At 43.4% G+C, this 26,989-nt stretch overlaps 1 protein-coding gene across 2 annotated transcripts; it reads right to left on the bottom strand.

Annotated features, from left to right (window-relative positions):
* Window positions 1-508: 508 nt before the first annotated feature.
* Window positions 509-20,532, bottom strand: LOC111161801 (zinc finger protein 558). 2 transcript variants are annotated; one of them, XM_022525770.1, is made up of 7 exons: window positions 20,469-20,532; window positions 19,343-19,431; window positions 11,111-11,739; window positions 10,373-10,499; window positions 5,207-5,302; window positions 4,466-4,548; window positions 509-3,730 (listed from the first exon to the last, which is right to left on the bottom strand). In XM_022525770.1, the coding sequence occupies exons 3-7, from the start codon at window positions 11,321-11,323 to the stop codon at window positions 2,948-2,950; spliced, it is 1,302 nt and encodes a 433-aa protein (XP_022381478.1). In that variant the 5' UTR covers window positions 11,324-11,739; window positions 19,343-19,431; window positions 20,469-20,532; the 3' UTR covers window positions 509-2,947. The 2 variants fall into 2 exon arrangements, with proteins under 2 accessions (XP_022381478.1, XP_022381479.1); XM_022525771.1 differs by lacking the exons at window positions 19,343-19,431; window positions 20,469-20,532 and adding an exon at window positions 15,512-16,669 and having other exon boundaries at window positions 11,111-11,199; window positions 11,647-11,739.
* Between the last annotated feature and the right edge of the window lie 6,457 nt (window positions 20,533-26,989).

The following is a 26,989-nucleotide window of genomic DNA, read 5'->3' as shown; positions in this document are numbered from 1 at the left end:
CACTCAAAATAGCACGTTTTGATTTTTTCATAATCTGTCTTTCCCCCATTAGAATGTAAGTGCTTCAATAGCAAATTTGAGTTTCACATATTGCTATGAACACCAGTGTCTTAAACAGTACCTGACATATACATTATACTCAATAGATAGACTAGTGGTTAAGAACATGGACTGTCTGGGTTCAAATCCGGGATCTACCATTTACTAGCCAGGGAGCTCAGGCAAGTAACAGGCAAACTACCATGTTAGTTTTCTCTACTGTAAAATGAGGACAGTAACAGTACATATTTCCTTAAGCTTACACTGAGTACTCAATAATAACCTCAGAAGAGTGCCTCATCTATAGGAAGGGCTATGTAAGTGTTCAGTCATTTATTAATGTACTGAAATAATCCAGTATAAAAAAATGATCCCAACCTAAGGAACAATTCACAAGAAAAAAACCTAATCCTGAATGTGCTTGTACATCAAAATACATTAAAAAAAAATGACAGAAATGACAAAAAAGTGTTAATCCATACCCATAGCACAAGACTTTAATACATATCTATCATTAAATAAATTTGAGGACAGAAATCTCAAAGTACATACTATATCTGAAAACACAATTAGCTTGAGTTTATGGGTACATACTCTACATCTAAAACTTAGAGAATAAACATTATTTTCAAAGAAACATGAAACACTAATAAAATGTGACCAACTAATAGGCTTACCAGTTAGATATTGCATTTAGCTGGACAGGAACAGAACATCATCTCAAAAACAAACTAAAAAAAGGACTTTGGCTTCAACCAGTTAGAGGTTACTTTTAATCATATAAGGATAAGTCTGGGAACAAGCAGTCCAGAGCAGATACTGCCAATCAGAAGTTTTGGAGATGCCCGTATCATTGTAATTTTTTGCTGCACTGTGGTTTTTGTCATTATGATAAAAATATAGCTCTTCCAACTCTTGGCCTTGAGTCCATTTCCAAGAGAAAGAACGGGCAAGATGAACAGGATATAGATGAGGCAAACAAGCCAAATGATGTTCTCCCCAGTGACTTCTACCTACTTCTATATGGTCAGGAGAGTAAGGCAATACCCCTCTGGGCTTCAAAGAAGCCTTATAGATTATTTTCAATCCTGCTCATTGATAACTTGAACAACAATAAAAACATTTTTTAAAGTAAATAAGCAGGGGACAATGGACATTGGGAAAGAAGCTAAACAAAATGCCATACTAGGGTAGAAAGGTAAAAAAAGAATCCGCATCATCAACTCCACTTACCTGACAATAATGCCTTTAAACTATGAAAAGTACACAGTAAATATAGTTTAATTTCCACTACGATAAAAGAATTTACTCAGGAGATATTCAGAAATGCCTTTCTGGATATGCTATGCACTAATATTTTTAAAGAGTAAATTATAGCAAACATATTACCTACAAAACTATGGGACATAACTTAAGGTTTATTTTAGGGTACAGCTATAGATATATGTTTATACTAAAACAAAAGACTAAAGACTAATGAATTAGTGGCCCAATCTTAGTATGAGACACTGACAGAAGCAATCTCACACTCACTATTCTTTCCATTCCCAGTTTATTTTGTGGCCATTCAGTAAAGAGCTGAGGCATCCTCATACTGATTACTTTTCTAGGGTTTGCCTCCAATGTAGGTTCTCACAAATCAACAAAGAATCACTAAAAGATTTTTCAAAATTAATACACTCACAACTTTTGCATCCAGAGAAAACTTGCTATTTTTCCTAATGTAGGAGGTATTTGTCAAGGCATTCCCTTGGTCTTTATATTCACAAGTGTCTGCAGGGAATTCTCAGCTTCCTAAGGAATGTGGAAAAATGACTTTGCAGGACTGATGACATTCAACAGGACTCTCTCCCCGGGATAAATCCTCATGCTTCTTAGAAACTGAGAGGACATTCAAGGCTTTCCCACAGTAACTGTGTTCAGAATCTCTCCCATCTTTTGCTCGGTAATGCGAACACTTGTGCTGAAGGGTTTTCCACATTCTTTCTACGAATATTCCTCAGTAGTGATTTCTCACATGTGCTCTCAGTGATGGGAGTCCATGAAGGTTTCTGCATTCTGATGATATTCATAAGGTTTTCTCCTTAGTCTGAACTGTTGCACGACTCCCTAGAAATATCACAAAGGCTTTCCTACAGCTACTGTCTCCTTCAGGTTTCTCCCCGCAAGTAATCTTTTGTGGACGTTGGGGTGAGTCTGCGTTGCAAGCGTACCACAAAGATTGCACGCATGATGTTTCTCTCCAGAGTGAATTAACATGACTTATTAAAGGCTACTTCATATAGACTAGGTTAAAAGAACGAGAGTCCGCTAAAGGCTTTTCTTCACTGATTTCATGGCAAGCTTCTCAGATGGTTCCTTATGATCTGTCTGCTACTATACATACCCTGTGTAGTTTCTTCCCCCACTGTGTGAGCAATACAGTCTGGAAGACGTGATAACAGATTCTTTGGAGGCTAGGTCGAAAAAGACAATGTGGCTTCTGCGTTAGCACTCCCATAGATCAAATGCTTTGGGAGGAACCTGCTGCTGCATCATGAAGATACTTATAGCCCTGTGGAGAGTGAGGTAATGAAGGTTCCCTGCCAACAACTGGCATTAATGTGCCAGACATGTGAGCTAGCCATTTTGGAAGAAGATTCTTCAGCAGTAAAGACTCAGATGAGCATTGCTCCAGCTCACATCTTGGCCTCACCTCATGACAGATCCTGAGCCAGAACTACAGAGCTAAGCTGTTTCCAAATCCCTGACCTACAGAAACTGTGAGATAATTAACGTATGTTGTCTGAAGCCCCTGTGCTTCGGAGGGAAATTTGTTACGCAGCAACAGCTAACTCATACATCTAGTGAGTTCCCATCAGTTGTCTGAGAATTAAGAAATCAATGAATGCTTTCCTAGTTATTGTATTCATATCCACCTATTATGTATTCTCTTGTGCACAGAAAGGTAAGAGTTAGTGGTGAAAGATTTTCCACAGTGATTACATTCGTAGGGTTTTTCTCCAGTGTGAGTTCTCACGTGTTTCTTAACAGCTGAGAGATTATTAAATGCTTTCCCACAGTTACTGCATTCATAGGGTTTCTCCCCAGTATGGATTCTCTTGTGCACAGTAAGAGAAAAGCTACTGCTGAAGGATTTTCCACACTGATTACACTCATAGGGTTTTTCTCCAGTATGAGTTCTCATATGCTGTGTCAGATATGAGCTCTTCCTAAAGGTCTTCCCACAATTGTGGCACTCATAAGGTTTCTCCCCTGTATGAATACTATTGTGCCCAGTAAGGGAGGACCTTGTGCTGAAGGCCTTGCCACACTGATTACATTCATGGTGATTCTCTCTTGTATGAATTCTCTTGTGGCTTTTGAGGTTGCAACTAGTGCGAAAAACATGAAAACACTGATTACATTCATAGGGTTTTTCTCCAGTGTGAATTCTCACGTGCAGTCTAAGGGAAGAGGGATCATTAAAGGCTTTCCCACAGTCATTGCATTCATAGGGTTTCTCTCCATTATGTATTCTCTTATGAATAGTAAGGTAAGATCTACTGCTGAAGGATTTGCCACACTGATTACAGTCATAGGGTTTTTCTCCAGTATGAATTCTCTTGTGCTGAGTGAGGTTAGATTTTGTGCTGAAGACTTTAAAGCACTGGTTACATTCGTTGAGTTTTACTCCAAGATGATTTCTTTCCTGTTAATTGAGAGATGAATCATAACTGTAATTTATAGTATTTTTAATATTCAATGAATTTTTATGCATATGAACGCTCTTTCCCAGGAATTCTGTTGTATTATTACAATCGATGTTTTGGCTATTTTCAGTGCTTAATATGGCTTCTGCCTGGTCTGAGCTTTTAGAAATTACAAAAGATGGATGCTTTGCCACAATTCCTTATCACTATTCACAGAGCATCTTCTGATAAACTCTGATAAACCACTTTGTATTTCTTTTTTTTTTTTTAAAGATTTTATTTATTTATTTGACAGGCAGAGATCATAAGTAGGCAGAGAGGCAAGCAAATAGAGAGAGAGGTGGAAGCAGGCTCCCTGCTGAGTAGAGAGCCTGATGCGGGGCTCGATCCCAGGACCCTGGAATCATGACCTGAGCCGAAGGCAGAGGCTTTAACCCACTGAGCCACCAAGGCGCCCCAACCACTTTGTATTTCAACAGCCAATATTCTGGTCACATTTAAGAAAATATTTACCTGTAGAAACTCCCAGTGAAGAAACAAGTTTGGAGCTAACTTATAGTTTTCCCCAAATTCACAGCTTTTCACAGAATCTCTCCCGAGACACAATTTCCCATGGTGTAAATGACTTTCCTTTAATGACTCTGTTTACTTTGCGACTTTTCTAACTTACTCTCCTACTGTGCAAAAAAAAAAAAAAAAAACAACAACCCAGAAATCAGCCATATTAGTCTTACCGCTTTTATACCACTGGAATGTTCTTTTCTAAAATCATGTTTCTTGGGAGTTAACCATTTGGCTTTAAGTACTGTGTCCAAATCTGGGGGAAAAAAATGAAAAGAAATTTAAGTTGATGGAGAAAAGAAATAGTAAAGTGCACATATGAGTAAATGCAGACTCTGAGGGATCAGCATTTTGCCATGAAAGTGCAAGGAGTATGAAAATTGTAGGTATTCAAAAAATGATTCTAAAAGGATTAAGACCGATCAGAGATTTAAGAAGAAGGGATTATCAGGAGTGCAAAGTAGGAAGGCATTGAAGAAAGTGCTCATATGAGATTTATTTAAAAAGGAAAAGGACTATTATAGCATTGTATGGTGACAGATGGTAGCTATACCTGTGGTAAGCATAGTACAACTTAAGAAACTTGTCAAATCATGACACTGTACACCTGAAACTAATGTAACATTGTATGTAATTACACTTTAATTAAAAAAAAAATGAAAACATGTCTTTTATCCCCCCTCCCTCTGACTCCAAGGTAATGTATGAGATACTTAACAAAAGGCAAAAAGGAAAGAAAGAATGTATACAAGTAAGCTCATACCAAATGTTCTTGACCATCTTTGTCAGAGAAAAAGACATTGTATAAACTTCCCTGTTTGACATTTCCTAAATGTAATACTCCCAAGCCCCAAATCACGGACCAGAGCTATTCCTCAAAATGACAAGTCTCCACCAGTCCACCTGATGCTCACCTGGACAGGAGCCTGGGAGGATTCCCCGCTCCTCCGTCACCACCTTGTCTTCTTGTTCCAACTGGGAGATAAGACTGGGTTTATCAACGTGATACCCTATTCACAGAGAAAAGACAGAAGATGTTGGGTGACTGTACAGGTGACAAGCAACCCCATGAAACTGGAGCTGACAATTCTGAAGATGATCAAGTATGGCTTTTGCAGCAGTGGAATAACTACACATAAATTATAATGAATATAGTAACTCCCAAGAAACAAAAATTCAAGCACACCCAATACCCAAGTGACAGGACATACACTGTCCCAAAGTCCATGTCCAAGTTTACATACATACTTTAGAAGCTCTAAAGCTTTTAACCATGGAGAATGTAAAGTCAGGGTAAGGAACAGCTATTCAGTTCACAGGGAAGGCATCAGACAGAAAGTTCCATGAGACATCTGTCTCATTCATCACTGTATTCCTAAACCCAGCATAGACCCGGGGACACAGAAGTGCTTCAGAAAGACTGGTGAGAAGAGACAATGGTGAAAACTGAGGGATATTGAACCAAAAGTCCATAACTCTAAAAAAACAGTGAAAAAACTGGGGAAAACCATCAGAATCAACTTTATCAGAACTTTGGAAACTTATCAAAAGTTCATAGCAACTTGGAAATTGTTTATTCAAGGACAATAACCAGCTGACATTTTCACTGACTCTTGTCTCATCCTCTATTCTCTGCTTTGGCTGTGACCTTGAAGATGAGAGCCCACATTCCTAGCACCAGAGGGAGCAGGATGGACCTTATTCTCAAAGTTCTGTGGTTGTTTTGATCTTTCTGAAGGTTTGGCTCCAAGGGCCTGCCTTTACTTATCTAATCTCAAATTCTCCAAGGGCTGAGCTGGGTACTCAGTGGGGATGTACTGAATACATTTCAAGGAAAATATATTAGCCACCACTGCCTGAGGCCTATGAAATATTACAGGAAAACAAAAGACCACCCAAGAAACTTGGCAAGAAAAGTATGAAATAAGATGTTTTGGGGAATTTTTAAAAGTTGCCCCACCACCCCAAAAAGTTGCCCTCCCATTTCTTTGCATCTAGAAGGCTAGGATTGGGCGCATGCTCAGAAAAGACCTGAAACAGCACTAAGTCCTCAGCTTTGGCTGACCTTTAAGTTCTGCACAAGCAGAAAGTGAAGATTAACGGCAGAGTTGTACAGTGCCTGCTGATTTGAAGGTATGTTCCTATACACACACACGGAACACATCTGCAGAGACAACAGGTTTTTACTTTTGTTCCAACCCTTTAAAAAAATCTTTAACCATGAAGTTAACATAATAGTCTTCTGGGACCACACACGACAAGTACGGACATTACAAAATTAGTTCAGGAGTATCACTAAACATACATACAACAAGCAACAACAACAAATTTTGGTGATGGGGAAAAACCTGATTCCAGAATTGCCATACAATAATGTTCCAAATGTCCATTTTGCAACAACAATATTTTGATTTGATATTTTCATTACAGGAAAAAAAAAATTCCTCTCTGAGGAAGCCCGGCTGTTAGACTTAGTAGCCAAGGAATTTAAATCAACTATTTTAAAGTATGCTCAAAGATGAAAAGAAAACTGTGTATAAAGAATAAAGGAAACCAGGATGAATTCTCATGAAACAGAACACATGTTAAAGAAACAGAAATTACAAAAAGAACCTACATAGAAATTTTGGAGTTGAAAAGTACAAAAACCGAAATGAAAAAAAGTCAGAAGAGCTGTCTAACGGCAGATATTGGCAGGAAGAAGAAAGACTCAATAAGCATGAAGACAGGACAATTTCTACTACCTCACTGGAAGAAGAGAAAGAAAAAAAAAAATGGAAACAAAAAAACAAAAAAAACCCCCCATGAACAGAGCCCTAAAGACCTGTGGGATACCATCAAACACACCAACAGACACATCATGGGAGTTCCTTAAGTGGAGAAGAGAATGAGGTAGAAAGAATATTTGAAGAAATAATGGCCAAAAACTTCCAAAAAAAACTGATGAAAAACAGAAATGGACACAACCAAAAGTTTAAGAAACCTCAAGTACGCTAAACTGAGACACAGAGATCACTAGCACATCTATCCTACAAGAAATGCTAATGGGAGGCTTTCAGGCTGAAATGAAAGGATAATGGATATTAACTCAAATCACACAAAGAAACAGAGAATCAGAGAAATGAAAATACATAAACCAAGAATAATTGTATTTTTGGTTTGAAATTCTCTTCTTTTTCTTACATGACTTACAAGAGAAATGCCTAAGCCCATAATTATGAATCTATGTTAATGGGCACAGAAGGCATAAACATGCAATTTGTGACAAAGCAATATAAAGCGAGTGTGTGTGTGCACACACCTATACAAGAGCAAAAATTCTGTATGCTGTTGACACAAAGTTGGTACTAAACCAAAACAAACTGCTATAAGTTAAAATGTTAATTGCAGTTCTCCAGGACAACCATGAAAAAAAAAAAACTAAAACACAAAAAGAAATCCAAAGGGTCCCCTAGAAAACATCTAACACAAAAATAATAATGAAAGAACTAAGGAACAAAAATGGTATAAGACATGTAGAAAATAACAAAATGGCATACGTGGGTCTTTATCAGTAATTACCTTAAATGTAGATGGATTAATCTGTCCAAATAAAAGGCAGATTTTGGCAGAATAGATAAGAAATATCCAATTATATGCTATCCATGAAAGACTCAATTTACATCCAAACACACTAAGAGGCTGAAAGTCAACAGATGGAAAGATATGTTCCATGCAGAGAGCAACCAAAAGATAATGTAGCTACATTAATTTCAGGCAAAACAGACTTTAAGATAAAAACTGTTATGAGACACAAAGATATTCTTTAATGATAAAAAGGTAATTCATCCAGAAAATGTAACAATTACAGACCAATAAAAACAGAATTCTACAATACTAGATTTCAAATTGACAGAATTGAAGGGAGAAAGAAATGGAGAGTTCTACAATAGTTGCAGACTTGAACATCCCGCTTCGAACAATGGGTAGAAAAACTAGTTAGAAGGTTAATAAGGAAAAGGAGGACTTAAACAATCCTACAAACTCACCAGACCTAACAGACATATAAAATACTCCGCTCCACCACAGAACACACATTCATCCATACACATATGGAACGTTCTCCAGATCAGACAGACCATATGTTAGGCCGTAAAATGAGTCTGAATAAATTTAAAAGCAGTGAAATCATAGAAAGTATTTTCTCTGAATATAATAGAATAAAAAAAAAATTAGTGACCGAAAGATGTGTCTTGGAAAACTTGATATTGTTAAGGTGACAATACTAACCAAAGTGATATACTGATTCAGCGCAATCAGCACCAAAACTCCAACAGCTCTTACTTGCATAAATGGACAAACTTGACCCTAAAATTCATGTGGATTTGCCAAGGATCTCAAACAGAGGAGTCTTGAAAAGGAATAAAATAGGAATTCTCACAATTCCTGACATCAAAACTTAGGTCAAAGCTGGAGTACTAGATGCCGCAGCACCAGCACAAGAAGAGACACAGCGATCAATGGAACAGGACTGAGTGAGTGTAAACCCATACATCTGTGGTCAATTTCTGACAAGGGAGTAAAAAACAATTCAATGGGGAAAGAACAGTCTCCTACAGAAGTGGACATTGCTGCTATCAGCACTGGGGTGCAGGTGTCCCTTTGAAGCAGAAATTTTGTATCCTCTGGATAAATACTGTTGAGTCATAGGGTAGCTCTGTTTTTAATTTTGAGGAATCTCCATCCGGTTTTCCAGAGTGGGTATACCAGTTTGCCTTCCCACCAACAGAGCAAGATGGTTCCCCTTTCTCCACGTCCTCACAAACACCTGATTCTTGTGTTGTTGATTTTAGCCCTTCTGACAGGTGTGCAGTGGTACCTCACTGTGGTTTTGATGTATGTTTCCCTGATGATGAGTGATGCTGAGCACTTTTTCATGGGTCTGTTGGCCATCTGGATGTCTTCTTTGGAAAAATATGATTTCACTCATATGTGGAATTTAAGAAACAAAACAAACAAAGGCGGGGGGGTGGGTGGGAAAGACACATAAATCCAGAAACAGACTTTTAACTATAAAGAACTTTGGTGTGTCAAAGGACACTATCAAGAAAATCAAAATATACCACCACATGGGAGAAATTAATTCCATGTCATATTTTGGATAAGGAATCAGTGTTCACAATATATGACCAATCTTTATAGTCCAAGAACAAAAGATAAACAACCGAATTTCAAATGGGCTTGAACAGACACTTCTCCACAGAAGATCTACAAACCGCCGACTACTTCGTGAAAAAGTGCTCAACGTCATTAGTGATGAGGGAAATGCAAATCAAAACAACCACGGAATCCCCCTTCGCAACCATGAGGATGGCTACACCCGGAAAAACAAATGTTGGGGGGGATGCGGGGAAAAGAGAGCCCTCACACCTCCGTGCAGCTGCCGTGGAAAATGGTGCGCAGCTCCCCAAAAGGCTAAACGTGGTAACACATGACTCAGCCTTCCCCTCCCAGACACGTCCCCAGCAAAAGCAGAAACACGTGGAAAGGACAGCCTGGACACAAATATTCACAGCAGCACTGTCTGCAACAGCTGGTCAGTGTGAAACCACCAAATGTTTATCAACCAATGAATGAATTTTAAAAATGTGCATGTGATTCAGTCACGACGAGGAATAACGAGCTGGTACAGGCCACGCCACAGCTGGACCTTTAACGACTATGCTGCCCGAAAGCAAGAAGCCAGACAAAAGAGATCAGATCTTGGGGAACGCCGATGATGTGAACCGTTCTCAACAGGCTCGGCCACAGAAACAGGAGGCAAACTAGTGGCTGCTGGCGGGGGGCAGGGGGAAAGGCACCGGGTACTGAGCACTTCCGGGGGTGGGGCTGAGAGGGGATGACACTGTTCCCCATTTGGACAGTGTTCTAGCTGCAGGGCAACGCCAATGTAGCAAAAGCTGCTGCACTGTACGCTTTAGAATAGTTACAATGGTGAATTTTATGGTATGGGAATGTTATGACAATTAAAAAAAAAAAGGACAAAAGGAAGTCTTGTCACCTGAGTCATTTAATAAATGCAGGGCTGAGGCGGGGCTTACCCAGGGATGCCAGGTTCCTGCAGTTCTCCTGCATCACGTCTCTGTACAGTGTTCTCTGAGAGGGGTCCAGCAGTGCCCACTCCTCCTGCGTGAACTCCACGGCCACATCCTCGAAGGTCACCAAGTCCTGAGCCATCATAAGAATCAAGGCTTAGCCAAGGACTACCCCCACCAAGCTGATAAGGCGACAGGAACAGAAACAGGGAACCCCAAGCTTAAGATATACGAGGAGGGTTCTGAGCTGTGCTCTCCACTGCTTCTGGGCTCAGCCTGCAGTGCTCCTCTCCTGTCTACTGACGCCCACTGCCAAGGTGAAATGTTCTTCTAAGTGAGTCCCTGATTCCAGGGAGACTGTGAAATCCTGCAGTCTTATCTCCCTCAGTCTTGGGGTTGAGCACAGGCCTGGGACATGGCAGATGCCAGAGAAATACCTGGTAAATGAATGAGTGATTTCCTCACAGCCACCATCAATCACTTGAGTCTAGGACACTTGAGTTTACCTCCCCCTTAAAATTCTCAGTGGAACATGACGTAGCCAGCAACCCTGGAGGAAGCTTTGCCACGTAGAAAATGTTGACAAACACGGCCGCTGGCTGGGCAGCCCCTCACCCCCATCAGAAGCCCGGAGACCCTGCGCCGTCCGAGGCCTGGTTTGGCTGTGGGGCTCCAGGTCACTGAGAGATAATCCGACTGCTGATCAAGGGAATGATGATTTGGAAAAAGGAGTATCTGACTTACCGGTAACCAGCTTGTCAGGAAGCCATGCACTGACCCTTCCTCCTCTGTGCACCCTTTTTGAGGAGAGGCTGAGAACAGGGAAGGCTGAGCTGGAGAAGAAGTGAGTCCGAGGAGGTCGGGATGGCTCTGTATTCTAGCACTCACGGTGTGGGGGCTTCCCCACCTACCCGTAACTGACCATACCCCAACACACACACACACACGTGCGTGCATACACAACTTTCACAGGAGGCCAGAGCAGAGCCCTGTCTCACCAAGGCCAAGACTCTTACTGCACTGGAGGAAAAGGCGATAGTTCTCCTTTCACAGTGGAGGAAACTGAAGTTCAAGGGCTAGCACTATTGTTTTATCAAGTTTACAGAAAGAATTTGAGGCATAATTCAAAAACTCTCCCATATTCACCACACAGGTGACATCTCCACAGTCGCCCAAACCAGCAACACCCCAAATCCCAAGAACTACATGGGGTCCCTGTGACTCCTGCTCTGTGGGGCAGGGGCCTTTAATGCTTGGACTCTGGGGACCCCCCAACTTACCGCAGGTGGGGGACAGAACCACGGCTGCCATCCTGGGACTCAGAGAACCCGGACGCTCCTCCTCTCGTCCCCACCGCGCACGCAGGCCAGGTTCTGGAAGAAATGGGGAAACAGGAGCCTTCACAGCCTCTCTCCCTCCCCAGGCTACTGAGGACGGACCTGTCGCAGCCTGCCCACCATGTCCTCCTTCGAAGCGCACGTGGGGTCTCTAGTCCTGGGTCTTTACTTTGCTCAGAAGGGGATGAACGCAGGGCATGTGAAGGCAGAACTTGTCCTCTTCTGTCCTAACCGGTACGACCAGCACAGGCCTGCGCTGCCCCCATGGAATCCTCAGGCTCACCGAGTCTCAGGGCACGTTCTTCCCATCCAAGTGCTTGTCACACACACAGTCCCAGCTACGACCCTTTACCAACTGGACACGCTGGCACCTGCCTCCCATCAATCTTTCCCCCGCCAGTCCCACGACTGTCAAGATGACGTCAGAGGGTGTGCGGATGACCCTCACTGTGTTGCGAGTTTGCCCCCATCCACGTTGGCCACGCCTTCCATCGGCACCACCCTAGACCCTGTCTTCACCTGACCCCGTTCTACCATCTAGAACAGCAGCTCAGAAATGTCTCTCTGAACCCAGCCTCCCAGACTGCACCCTTGTTCACTCCATGTCTCTCTATCACACAAAGGACTCGGTCCAGCCGCTCTCCTGCTTCCTCAGGCAAGCCCTGTCCTCACTTCCCGCTTCCCCAGCTTGGATTTCACAGCCCGCGCTTACGCACGTCCTCATCTCTGCACCCCCCCTTGCGCCTGCCCAGCAGCACTCCCACCAGGCGTGATTCCAAACCTCTGCCTGCGCCGTGATGCTGTCACCTCTAGGGCAACACGGTCACGAGCACGCAGAGCCCTTGACCCTGCGCGGCACCCTGTAGGTCAGTGCAGCTCCCCACCCGCCCACCTGCTCCCATCTCTTTACACCCCACACGCCCTCCTCTCTTCCCTCCAGAGGAACCAGCTTCCTAGATGGTCCTCGGTGACCCAAGCCTCCTGGTGTCCACACCCACCTGCGTCAGGCTGATCCACGTGACAGGAGTACCCTGGAGGTGACTCGGAGAGGAACTGAGGCCTCCGTCCGACACAGCACCCGCGTGCCGGCCTGGAAGCCAACCGCCTTGGCAGTGAACCCTCAGCGCCCGGCAAGACTTCGGATCGCTGCAGCCCCAGCGGACAACCCGCCGGTAACTCATCAAAGTCCCTGAGCTAGAACCTTCTAGTTGAGCTGCTCTGAGTTCCCCAACCACAAAAACCATGAAAGATGACACATGATCATTATTGTCTTCGGTCAATGAGGTTTGGGACATTCTGTCGGGGACAACAGGTAACAAACACACCCTGGCTTGCAGCTGCTGGTCCTGCCTCCTACTTCTCAGAGTAACCTTCACGGGAGGAGCTCTACCTGCTCGCCTAGGTCCTCCTCCCCAGCGGCCGCATGCACCACAGTTCCTCCCTCCCTCCTGTTACAGACTTGGAGCTGACCCCGTTCTGTATCAGGCCAGCGTCTGCGGCTCTGTTCTGGGCTCCGTCCTGCCTGACATTTGAGGAGCCGCGCACAACGGACTGTCTCATGCCTGCCTTGCCCTTCCAGCTCGACCACTCTATGGACGCTTTCTTACACTATGGAAACCCGATGCAGTGTTTTTGAGTAGTGAAATAAATCTATCTTCCGTTTTCTCTCTTTTACTACCCAGCCCCTCGCTCTCTGATCACAGGCACAGGGTCTCGCTCTGACTCATTTCCTCCTCAGCCCAGGACCCTCTGGTTTTCTCCACGACCATTTCAAGGACACGACCCTTGGTGGAACCTCCTGTGATCTTATATCTTATTCATAATAACAGAGATGCACCCGGCAACTACACAGATAACCTTTTTTTTAAAAAAAACCTGTCAGATCAACAGACCTAGTGGACCACATCTCCTTTTGGCAAGCCTGTCTGGAAAGGCATGCTCATACACTGCTGGGACCTAATTCCTAAGGAAGGAAAATTGCCAGCTGCAGGCAAAATGCAGGAACATTTACACCTTCCCTGCCAACCACAATCTAGGAACCTATCTCCAGGATACACAAATACTAAAGGACAAGGACACAAATACTAAAGGTCAAGGGTGTGATGATTCACCCCGGCCTTATTTAGAATATCAAAGGACCATCAATAGGGAATCAGCTCAACGAACTAGGGACTACCCACAGAATGAAGAAACTCTCCCAGCCAAAAAAGAAACAGATGATCTCTAGGTATTGATAGACATTCTTATCTCCAATAAATTTAAGTGAAAAAAAAAATTAAATTAAAATTAAGTGAATTTAAAAATTTTAAACTTAATTAAAATTAAATTAAAATTAAGTGAAAAAAAAAGTTTCAAAGCAGTGTCATCCCTATAAAAAGGGATGTTTCCTTTTCATAAAAAGGGAACGAATGCCTCCTTTCCCTGGAGTTCGGGAATCAAATGTAACTACATAGAACCCAGCTTCTTGAGGTCTCTCTGTGCCCTCCCTGCACCCAAAGATCAACGCAATAAAGGCTGTTGAGTGTGAGCAGGGAGGGGAACCTGGGACACTAAGAGTTTGGGCCGGGTGGAGAGAGAGTTCAGGGCCTCTTTGCCTCCTGGGCCTCTGTCCCAAAGGTGTCCAGACTCCACTCCTCAGAATCTGTGAAAGTGTGAGCTTCCATAGACAAGGGATTGTGGAGCTGTGATTAAGGTAAGGTTCCCGAGATGCGGACAGTATCCAGAATTATCTGGGTGAGCCCAAGGTCATCACAAGAGGCCTTACAAGAGGGAGGTAAGATGGTCAGGTCAGAGAAGGAGCTGGGATGATGGAAGCAGGAGTCAGAGAAAGAGACTGGAAGCTGCTACCTACCTCCCCCTGCCCTGCCCTGAAGACAGAGGCAGGAGCCACAAGCCAAGGCCCGCAGGTGGCCTCTGTGAGAGTGTGAGGGCCTACTTAGCCAGAGCGATTCCATCCGGTTAATCAGTGATTTTGTTGTTGATGCAGAAAAACTTAAAACTGACCCTGCCTCCCTCCTCCCCCAGGGGACTGACTTAAAAGCAAGTCCGGGAAACCAGTCCCAGGTAACAACGCCCAAATACAAGGGCGGGTCAGGCCAGGTGGAGACATCCAACCAGTGGGGGCGCATACTGTCTCCCTAGCTACCAAGGAGTGTGGGCCCCGCCTTTTGGGCGCCAATTCTGACCAAGGTGATAGGCTCGTTCAAATATCTACTATAGGGTAAATTGTGATTCAACTGGTCACTCGTGTGTGACCTAGCATGACTATGCAGCTTTCTCTGTGTGTTGCAATCCCATCGGTCACCTGTGTGTGGCCAGGCTCAACCACATGACCCTTGCCCTTTAAAAGTTAGTCAGTAAGGCCGGGAGGGGTCGCCCTCTCTTTGAGAGGCGGCTCCGACCAGTTGCTTTGATTCTCGATGCTTGGCGCGAAATAAAGCATTGCTTGACTTTCGCTTTGTATCAGTCTCGACCCTTTGATTACGGACCCATCAAGATGGAAAAGACACAGAAAAGGAGTCTCCCCTAGAGCCTCTGGAAGGAATGCAGCCCTGCTGACCACTGAGGATTTCTGCCTTCCAGAATGGGAGAAGAAATCCATGTTGCTGTCCGAGTCTCTGGTCATTTGTTAGGGCAGCCACAGCCAACTGCTGTGGAGCCTCCTTCCCTTCCGCAGGGGCAGGATGTCTCCTTTCTCCCCACCAGGGACCCGATCTGCACTTTGGAAGAGCCCCGTCACTGAGCTGAGCCATGAGAGGGCTGGGATCCCTCCCGGAGCCCCCGAGGAAAAGCAGGCTAAGCAGGTTACCTGGGGCACTTTCAGGCTCCGAGGACCCCATCAGGGTCTTCTAGCAGGTGACATGTCACAGGAGGGCAGAGGGGGTCTGTGCTCAGTTTAGAGATTCAGTGATGCCTGCAGCTGGATGCATGTCTGTGCCAGAAGAAGGTCGGAGACGGTAGGCCACCTGGAGCCAGTGCTGCCCAGCAGAACTTTCTGGGATGCCAGAGATGTCCTCTAACTCTGCTCTGTCCAGCTGGTAGCCACAGCCACATGTGGATACTGAGCCACTGAAATGTGGCCAGGACGAATGAAAAAAAAAATGAAATTTTGATCGTGTTTCTCATTGGTTTCACTGAAATAGCTACAGGTGACTCGTGGTTCCTGCAGTAGACAGGGCAGCTGTGGACTACTCAGGCCTGACTTCTTCCAGGATGCGGAGGAGGGTGCCTATGAGTGGCAAAGCAGGATGAAAGCATGGGCCTGGGTGAGGGGGGAGGCCTGCAGGTTCTCATGGACAGGAGCTGGGGGCAGAGGAAGGGCCCGGTACCATCTAACAAACACAAGCACGAATGAAAGTATCATTACATTTTCTCAGTTCTGAACTCCCGGGTCTCCTCTTCCCACTTCGTTCCTACTCCACAACCACCATTGGGGCTTAGGGAACCATCACCTTATCCCTTAACCTCCTCTTACCATGCCCGGTCTTGCCTCTGAAGTCTTCCTTCTGAATCCTGAAGTCCATTTTAATCCACATGCACAGACCAAAGGTGAATCACATCCTCCCAGTGCTCACATCGCTACCATGTCTCTCTACTGGTCCCAGAGCAGAGTCCAATCTAAGACCTGACCCAGTCCAGCCTGCCCTGCTCTGTGCTCCCCACTTTGCTGTCTCGACTCAGCCATTCTGGTCTTCCCAGCTCATGGAGGACACAAGGCTCTCTCCTGCTTTGGGGTTGTCTTTATGCTACTCCCTTTGCCTGAAATGCTCTCTTGAAAATACTCCCTTGCTCCAAAAACTCTACAGCTAGCTAAATCTGACCCCAACCTCAGCTCTGACGGTAAATGTCAGCCCTTCTCAAGGCCTCCCTGTTCCCTCGACTGAGTTCTCTGTGCCAAGCTCCCACATCACTCCTGTCATGAGTTGTTTAAAATCACAATTCCTGGGGGCCTGGGTGGCTCAGTCGGTTAAGGGTCTGCCTTTGGCTCAGGTCATGATCCTGGAGTTCCAGGATCGAGCCTCACACTGGGCTTCCTGCTCAGTGGGGAGTCTGCTTCTCCCTCTGCCTGTCACCCTGCTTGTGCTCTCTCTAATAAATAAATAAAATCTTAAAAAAAGAAAACAAGTAAAATTAAAAAATGGACTTTTGGAACTCCATCAGGATCAAAAGCTTCTGCACAGCAAAAGAAACAGTTAAGAAAACAAAGAGGCAACCCACGGAATGGAAGAAGATATTTGCAAATGATACTACAGACAAAGGGCTGATTTCCAAGATCTATTAAGAACTCTTCAAACTCAACACCCCAAAAACAGATAATCATGTAAAAAACAAAGGGCATAAGACATGAACAGACACTTCTCCAAAGACATACAAATGTCTAACACATGAAAAAATGTTCATCATCATTAGCCATCAGGGAAATTCAAATCGAAACCACAGTGAAATATCACCTTACACCAGTTAGAAGGGCCAAAATCAACAAGCCAGTAAACAAGTGTTGGAGAAGATGTGGAGAAAGGGGACCCCTCTTACACTGTTGGTGGGAATGCAAGTTGGTGCAGCCACTTTGGAAAACAGTGTGGAGATTCCTCAAGAAATTAAAAATAGAGCTATCCTCTGACCTGGCAATTGCACTACTGGGAATTTACCCCAAAGATACAGATGGAGTGAAAAGAAGGGCCATCTGGACCCCAATGTTCACAGCAGCAATGGCCACAGTCGCCAAACTGTTGAAAGAACCAAGATGCCCTTCAACAGACAAAAAGTTATGGTCCACATACACAATTGAGTATTATGCTTTGTTATCAACATGGACGGGACCGGAGGAGATTATGCTGAGTGAAATAAGTCAAGCAGAGAGAGTTAATTATCCTATGGTTTCACTTACTCATGGAGCATAAGGAATAACATGAAGGACATTAGGAGAAGGAAAGGAAAAGTGAATTGCGGGAAATCGGAGGGGGAGATGAACCATGAGAGACTGTGGACTCTGAGAAACAAACTGATTGAGAGTTTTGGGGGGTAAGGGGATGGGTGAGCCTGGTGGTGGGTATTAAGGAGGGCATGGATTGCATGGAGCACTGGGAGTGGTGCATAAACAATGAATCTTGGAATACTGAAAAAACACAGAATTAAATTTAAAAAGGTAAGTAATTTTATTCCCTATTTAATTCTAATTCCCTATTAGAATCTAAGTTCCATGAAGGCAGAACAAGGTCAGTTTGGCTCTCCCAGGTCTCTGTTATCTGGCCCAGGGCCTGGCTCACCGAGAGCATGAGCCATGCTGGTTTGTCTAGAACTGTCCTGGATTGATCACTAAATGTCCTGTGTCCTGGTAAGCCTCTCAGTTTCAAATAAACAAGGAGGGTTGCTCGCCATAAACTGTGCACTCAAAGAGTATCTATTGCATGACAAATAAACACTCTCCTCCAAAACATTACAGGAAATCTAGAATGAAATTGGGACACACGTGCACCCATACATGGAATTAGTAAAAGCCAACAACAGACGACTACTTAACAGGATCCTCTGTAACATGAATCACCAGACTGTTATTTCAGAAAAGTTTTTTTTTCTTTTAAAGATTTCATTTATTTATTTGAGAGAGAGCACAAGTGAGAGAGATCACAGAGGGAAAGGGAGAAGCAGACCCCCACCTGAGCAGAGAGCCGATGTGGGGCTCAATCCCAGGACCCTGTGATCATGACCCGAGCCGAAGGCAGATGCTGAACCCACTGAGGCACCCAGGCGCCCCTACCTCAGAAAAGTTTTAAGAAATAAAGTTAATTCCTGCCAGAAGACAAGGTAGAGAGGACAGTCTTTGTGGAAACAAGTGCCCTACCTTCAACACACAAGTTGTTGGGTATTCCTCTAAATAATGTTAAATCTCATTATGAAAAAAAAAATCCATTGCTGGTCAATTCAATTTTAAATTTCTGTTACTAACAGAAAGAAGTTCAAAGAATTTTTCCCCCAGATGTCCATATATTTTTAATCCTTGTGGAGCATTGATAGGGCTTTAGATTTCAAACTGAATGGGTCTAGGGAACACTGCTGAGAAGTCCTGCTAATCTTTAGTGGGATGACTTGTAATATTACATATACATGTAAAAGTTTTATGCATTTATCCTTACAGATAAAATCCTGAAATTTTTAGTAGGACAGAATGCAAGAAAATCTGTATTTCTCTACCATTACACACATTTAGTGATTTACATATTTGTTTACTGTGTCCTTGTTTGCATATAAATGTATTTATTGCCTTATTTCCACACACATAACCACACTCACCTTAGTATCTTTCCTTTGAACATAATCCAACAAACATACACATTTTTCTTAAGATACCCTCACTTGGGCGCCTGGGTGGCTCAGCGGGTTAAAGCCTCTGCCTTCGGCTCAGGTCGGCTCAGGTCGTGATCCCAGGGTCCTGGGATCGAGCCCTGCATCCGCATCAGGCTCTCTGCTCAGCGGGGAGCCTGCTTCCCCCTCTCTCTCTCTGCCTGCCTCTCTGCCTACTTGTGATCTCCGTCTGGCAAATAAATAAATAAAATCTTTAAAGAAAAAAACAAACCCCACTCTTGCTCATCTGCACGGTGAAGGCTTCTGGAACCTGTTACAAATTCCTCATGGTCCTCACCTGGTCACAGAAATCCACAGATCAGTGAGGCTGGTGGGCCTTGAAGCTGGTTTTAACACAAACTTGAGTTCAAGAGATGCTTTTCTTGTCTGGGGGAAAAAAAAAGACACAAAGATCATTTTTGAGGCCTTTTTATAGGGAGTAATTGTTCATGGATAAATAGACCACCCACCCGTCTTTTTTTTTTTTTAATTTATTTAAAGTGTAAATTTTGGCAGTGACTGGATTTACCTGATTCCCCACCAGCCATCTGCACCCCAAGTGGAAGAAAGCAGCATCATGCTGTGTGTGCATTTGACTTGCTCAACTCATCTGGCTGGATCAAGATTTTATGGGGACTATATATACTTTATGTTTTTTTAATTTTTTAAAAAAGATTTTATTTATTTTTTTGAGAGAGAGGAGGGGAGGAGGAGCGGAAGGGGAGGGCGAGGGAGGGAGAAGGAATCTCAGGCAGATTCCATGCTGAGCAAGGAGCCCAGAGGGTTGCTGGATCCCAGGACCCTGAGATCCTGTGACCCGAGCGAAAACCGGGAGTCTGATGCTTAACCGGCTGAGCCACCCAGGCGCTCAATGATTCCGGACACTTTAAACCGGGCTTGTCACTTAGGGGGCGGTAAGTGACTCAGCTGACTTTGAAACAATTTCCACGGTTGACCCAGGACTTCAGAGATTTTGGGGCCCTACAGCACGAAGTCCCGAGCCCGGCACTAAAGATTACGCATCGTTTTTTGGGGGAGGGGTGCTGTTCCGTGCACTGTAAGATGCTGAGCTGCATCCCCGGCCTCCACCCGCTAGAAGCTAGTTGCGCCTCCCCACACCCGCATTAGTACAACCAAAACAATGCCTCCAGACATTGCTTAAAGTCCCCTGCGGGGGCAAAACCACCCCTCAAAGGTGGAGGGGGGCGGTGCCCGGAGTTGGGAGGAACACCAGCTTGGGACCGACCTGAGGAAACAGCCCACGGGAGGAAACGGGACTCTGGCTGGGGACAGAGGGACGCGGGGACGCCAGAGCCCGGGCCTGGGAAGGCGCGCGGCCCGTGCCCCTCCCTGGGCGCCTACCGGAAGCCCCGGACTGCCCGCTGCGCTCCGAGTCCGGCCCCTCGCCCCGAGGCCAAACATACCAAGTGAAGCCGGTCACCCGGAGAAGAGCGCACACCCCACGCAGCAACCACCCGAGGCTCCTTCCACGGCACCGCCCCACGCTTCCGCTTCCGGTCTCGGGCTGGCCGCCTCGCGCCCCAGTTCCGGTCTCCGTGGAGCAGCCGCGGAGAGGGAAGTTTAGGGGCTCTGAATGGGGTCGGGCGGGGTCGACCACCGCGTATCGCAGCCTCTGGCCAGGATTTCTGGTTTAATGAGGGAGGGACCCACCGCCTCGGGCAGGGTCAGCACAGGGAACGGAGACCAGCCCTAAGGGGCGGGGCTGTGGGCAGTGCCAGGCATCGGGGCGGAGACCAGGTCTGGGGGAGGGGCTGTGGGCGGGAACAGCGAGAGGGCGGACGGGCAGGTGGGCGGTGACAAGCTCTGGGGCGTGGCAATGGGCGGGGTCGTAGTCGAGGGGAGGTATGGCGGGCGGAGACCAATTCCAGGGGCAAGAATGTGGCCGGAATAAGCTTGGTGGGCAGGACTGTGGGAGGAAATCAGCTCCGGGGGCGGGGCTGGAGGCGGGGCATCACGTGTTCCTCTAGCCTGCACTAGCAACAGGATGCACAAGAAAATTTTCTGCAATCTTTTCTCCACGTTTACACAGCCTCACACAACCCTAAAGAAGGACGTGTACGTAGTTAGGGCTTTTAATTTTTTGTGCATGTTTGCTGTCTTAATTTCTTTAAAAATGGATTATATAATCACATAGCTCTACAACTTGCCTTAGAGATCTAAGGCTCTTTTAAAAATTTTGGTGGGACAGAGAGGGTACTAGTTCATAGATACACATACAGGAAAACTTTAAAAAACGATAGAGAGGGGCGCCTGGGTGGTTCAGTCAGTTAAGTGTCTGCCTTCGGCTCAGGTCATGATCTAGGGTCCTGGGATGGAGCCCCAGGTCGAGGTCCCTGCTCAGCAGGGGGTCTGCTTCTCCCTCTCCCTCTGCCTGCCACTCCCCGTTTGTTCTCTCTCTCTCTCTGTCAAATAAATAAATAAATAAAATCTTTTTTAAAAGATGCAAAGTCAGTAAAATATTCTCACTCCCAGTACTGTTTCCCAGTCCTTTGCCCAGAGATAAACATCCTTTCCTCCTCTATCCTTTTAGATATAGGTGTATATGTATGCGTATGTTTATGCTCAATCCCAAAAGGGATGTCGGCAAGCAAAAACTGGAGCTGATAAACTGTGCCATGCACCTGAATCTACAGAAAAGAGATTTAAATTTCTGGTGGAGAGGGATAAACCAGAGATGAACTGATAGAAAAAAAGAAAGAAAGAAAAAATTTCACCGTTTAAAAGGTTAAGAGAAAAAATGAGAAAAGAGAATGTTTTCATAATATCCTACCTGGCATATCAACAGATAAGATTCATATGTCATAAGGTGCTAAATATTTATGTAATAAGACAATAGACATCAAATTTTGGTTTCTCCTAATTAATTATATTGGGTAAGGGAAATTATGTTTTAAGATATGTAAGAGAACTGCATGCATTTTTTTTCAGAAAAGTTATTAGAAAAAGTCAAAAGCTGAAAAACGAAAACACTGTATAAGGGGCTGATTTAGAAATACAGAGTTACAGTTTACAATAAAGAAGTTGTCTCTGAGAGTCAGAAGTGAGGAGGATAGCTTTTCATTATAAGGCTCTAAGTATTATTTAAGATATATAGACAGACACACACACATGCATACATGCACAGAAGCCTGAATTTGTATTCCAAAGGGATCATCAAACTGTAAGAAGAATTTATAAAAGTGATTCACTTTGCAACAACAGAATATATTTTGAAAATTTCAGTCTTTAAGCATAAAAAAAGCTATAATCATCCTTGTGGAAAAATGAATACAGCATTACTTTCCAATGCACATGATGATAAGCATTTTATGCATATCACTACAGAGTGTTTTCATAGGAAATCTATAAGGAAGATGCTATTATCTACCTACATTTTACAGATGAGGGACTTGATAGCAGCATATTGCTAAAATTTTCATATTTCATAGAAATCTAATAGATATTGTCTAATTTTAAAATTGTTTATTGAATTCTTTTTTCATTAATAAAACAATATGTGCTATTCTAACAAGCAAAGGGTATGTAAAAATGACTTAATAAAACTACAGTTTTCTTTGGATATATTTAAGTATAGCAATCACTTTATTATTTTTCTGCTCTCTGCCTCACATCTAGGAAGATACTTCCTATCCTAAAGATTTACTAGAAAACTACTAAATAAGAATTAGGAAGCCCTCATATCATATGCAAACTTCCTGAACCCCCACAAAGAGCCATTATGGAAAAATATTTGATGAAAAAATCTTAAATTATTAATGAACTGATATCGACATAAATCACAATGAGGCAAGATTTATTTAGAGAGTAGCAAATATTTAAACTTTAGAAATTTAGAAAGGTCATTTGTTACATTAGCTGATGTATATAAGAATATTTTTTTCAATCTCACTGAGTGCCAGGAAAACATTTGAGAAAATGCACTGCAGCAGTATTTACAATCTCCAAGAGATGGAAATGACCTAAATGTACATTGCTGGATGAAAGAATAAAGAAAATGTGATGTGTTCATACAATGGAATATTATTTGTCTTAAAAGAGAAGGAAATCCCGTCATACGCTACAACGTGTGTGAACCTTGAGAGCACCATGCTAAATGAAATGAACCGGTTACAAAATGACAAATACTACATGATTCCACTTATATGAGAACCCTAAAGTAGTCAAACTCATAGGAACAAAAATAAATGGTGGGGGTCAAGGCTGGGGGTAGGGATTGATGGGGAATTGTTTGGTGTGTGTAGAAGCTTCAGTCATGTGGGCTGATTGGGGGTGATTCTAAGGCTCTGTTGCAGGACAACGTGCATGTGATTAATAATACTGTAATATACACTTGGCAATTGTCAGGATGAGTTTTATGTGATGGGTCTTTTTTTCATGATAGAAATATTTTGAGAAACGCAATATCCATGTCTAATACAGAACTCACAGAATGGAAAGACCTTCCTTAATTTGGAAAACACTAAAAGGGCATTAAGACCTGTAGGAGTTTCCTGGGGCTGCTAAAGCAGTCTTGCAGACTGGGTGGCTTGAACAACAGAAATTTATTTTCTCACAGTTTGGAGGCTTGTATTCTGAGGTCAGTGTGTCACCAGAGTTGGTCCCTTTTCAGGATCATGAGGGAAGACTCTATTTCAGGCCTCTCTCCTTAGCTTGTAGATAGTTGTCTTCTCCCTCTGTCTTCACATGGCCTTCCTGCGGTCCACAACTTTGTCCAAATTTCCTTTCTTGTAAAGATACCAGTCACTTGGATTGGGTCTGTTCTGTTGACCCCATTTTAACTTAATTAACTCTATAAAGACTTTATCTTCAAATGCATTCTGAGATAAGGGAGTTAGGGCTCCAACGTAGGAATTGTCGGGGGAGGGGATGGTGCACACTTTAGCCCAAAGCCATCACTAATGGTTAAGGAGTGGAACAACTCCCAATCTGTATGAGACCAGGACAAGGATATCCGCAGCATCATTAATGTTCCTAATGACAAAATAATCTTCCCAGGAAAACCTGGAGGTTCTACTCACAATTTGATTTCTATTTTATTTATTTTTTTAGAGAGAGTTCACAAGCCAGGGAAGGGCAGAGAGAGGGGGTGAGAATCTCAAGCAGACTCCCTGCTGAGCACTGAGTGCTACATAGGGCTCAATGTCACGACCCTGAGATCATGACCTAAGCCAAAATCAAGAGTCAGACACTTAATGGACTAATCTACCCAGGCATCCCATCACAATTTGATTTATAATCGATAAGCTCATCACAGTGACTGCATACAAGACCAATACATAAATAGCTTTTTATACTTGAGGATAACATATTGTGTTCTAATAGAGAAAAACAACTCCTTTATTAGATCAACAAAAACATGAAAACTATGAAGCAAAAACTTAGGAAAAAAAAAGAAATACTCAAGTAGTAAAGAAAAAAATGTGGCTCCAGTTTTGGGACAAGATGATACAGACTCACTTTCCCCTGTTTCTCCCTGCTAAACATAACCTAAAGCCTTGGAAAAAATTCAGCAAATAACTGTATGAAGACCAAAAAATGGGAAGAGGAAGGTGGACTGGCTAAGGACCTCAGCACTTGAGGAATGACACAGTGACAAGTTCCTAACATTTTTTTAGAATTTTTCATTTACCCAATTCTGATCACCAGAGATGCCTGCAACTTGGAATCACCAACAGACCTAGGCAAAATAAAAGCCCTTAGACAAGCACGTTCTTTCTGGCTACAGGGTCAGGTCATGGAAAACTCAGCAGGGCAGGAGAATTTTTGTTACCATACCCACCCTACCCCACCCAGAGTCTGTGCTGTCAGTGGGAACTGAGTGGGGAATATAGACACCTATCTCCTACCATCAGTATCAGGCAGCCCAGGCAGGTACTTTCTTAACCTGGTGACTTAGTCTCTACTGACTCCCTGATTCAGCAGCAACAAATGCCCCAGGAAGACACTTTTCTGTGCCACCAGCAGCAACAACAAAGAGCAAGTCAGACACTTGGACTCTTTCATTTTTTTTTAAAGATTTCTTTATTTATTTGACAGACAGAAATCACAAGGAGGCAGAGAGGCAGGCAGAGAGAGAGGAGAAGCAGGCTCCCTGCTGATCAGAGAGCCCGATGTGGGGCTCGATCCCAGGACCCTGGGATCATGACCCGAGCCGAAGGTAGAGGCTTTAACCCACTGAGCCACCCAGGCGCCCCAACACTTGGACTCTTGCCACCCATTGGGCAACAGCAGGCATCCCAGGTGGGTGCTTTCCTATTCCACTGGCAACATCAGTGGACACAGAATTGGGAGTCTTTTCTCTTGTCTCCCACTGGTGCAGTAGAAGATAGCTTGCTGGATCAGTGTCAGGGGAAAATGAGTAGGAAGTCTGGTCACTCACTACCCATCCCCCCTAAGTGGCATCAGCAGGCAACCCAAGGTTTCACTCCCTTTCCCAGCTAGCATATTGTCAGTGGAGATGGAGTCTGAACTTCCATTCCCTTCCAGGGGTGGCACGTGGCATCCGTTATTCACTGAATTAAAGACAGAGAGAGGATCTTGGAGAGGAAGGAACTGGAGAAAGAACATGCCAACAGTCGATTTCAGATCAAAGAAAATTACTAGGGACAAGGGAATTACTTGATATAAAAGAATCAGTCCACCAAAAAGACAGTGACTACAACAGAGAATCAAAATATATGAATCAAAAACTGATATATCAACAGTTGTACACCATAAAAAAAGATACCACACTGTACAACCTAAATATATACAAATTTTGTTTGTCAATCATATCTGAATAAAGCTGGAAAGAAGAGAAAATGTATGGTTTTATTGATGATAGATGATGGCTATATGCTAAAACAAACAAGTATAGCAAAACATTATAATGGTAAAATCTATGTGGTAAGTATACAAGCATTCACTGTAAAGTTCTTTCAATTGCTGTATTCTTGAAAATGTTCATAATAAAATCAAAATCTAAAATAAAGTATTAATGTAACTGGAAGGAAAAAATAGAAGGATCCAAAATTATAACTGGGGACTTCAAAAGCCCCCTCAGAAATTTATGGCACTACTAGACAAGAAGTCAACAAAGATATAGAGGAACTGAACAATGTCATTAAATATCAGTATCCAATTAAGATTTGCAGAGCACTCAATTGAGATTTTATAAGACACTACATGCAACAACAGTCAATACACATCCTTATCAAGTCCCCATGGAACATTCACCAAGATAGAACACATACTGGGTCATAAAACAAATGTCAACAAGTTGAAATAAGCTGAAATCATACAGAGTATATTCTCTGACCATAAGAGAACCATCCTTAAATCAACAACATAAAGGTAACAAGAGACTCTCCAAAGTAACTGGAAATTAATCAGCTCATTTATAAATAATTTATAGTTCAATAAGCACTCTCAAATGAAATTCTAAAAAAAGCTGAAATTACATCAACATGGATGGAATAAGTCAATCAGAGAAACACAATTATATGGTTTCACTCATATGTGGAACATAAGGAATAGTGCAGAGGACAATAGGGAAAGGGAGGGAAAACAGAATGGGAAGAATCATTGAAGGAGACAAACCGTATGAGACTCTTGATTCTGGGAAACAAACTGAGGGTTGTGGAAAGGGAGGTGGGTGGGGGGCTGGGAAAACTGGGTGATGGGAATTAAAAAGGACATGTGATATAATGAGCACAGTGTGTTATATTTAACTAATGAATCATTGAATATTATGTCAAAAACTAATGATGTACTGTACCTTGGCTAATCAAATTTAAGTTAAAAAAAGATGAAAATAATACAACATATCAAAATTTGTAACATGCAGATAATGCAGTGCCTAGAGAGAAATTTATAAATGCTAAATGCTTACATTAGAAAAAGGGAAATGTCTGAAATTGTTAATCTAACCTCCTACCTCAAGAAG

Source organism: Enhydra lutris, unplaced genomic scaffold, assembly GCF_002288905.1.
Source record: "Enhydra lutris kenyoni isolate GAN:26980312 unplaced genomic scaffold, ASM228890v2 scaffoldscaffold86, whole genome shotgun sequence".
Classification (NCBI taxonomy): Eukaryota; Metazoa; Chordata; class Mammalia; order Carnivora; family Mustelidae; genus Enhydra; species Enhydra lutris.
Note: the sequence above shows the minus strand (reverse complement) of the source record. Positions and strands in the feature narration are given on the sequence as shown.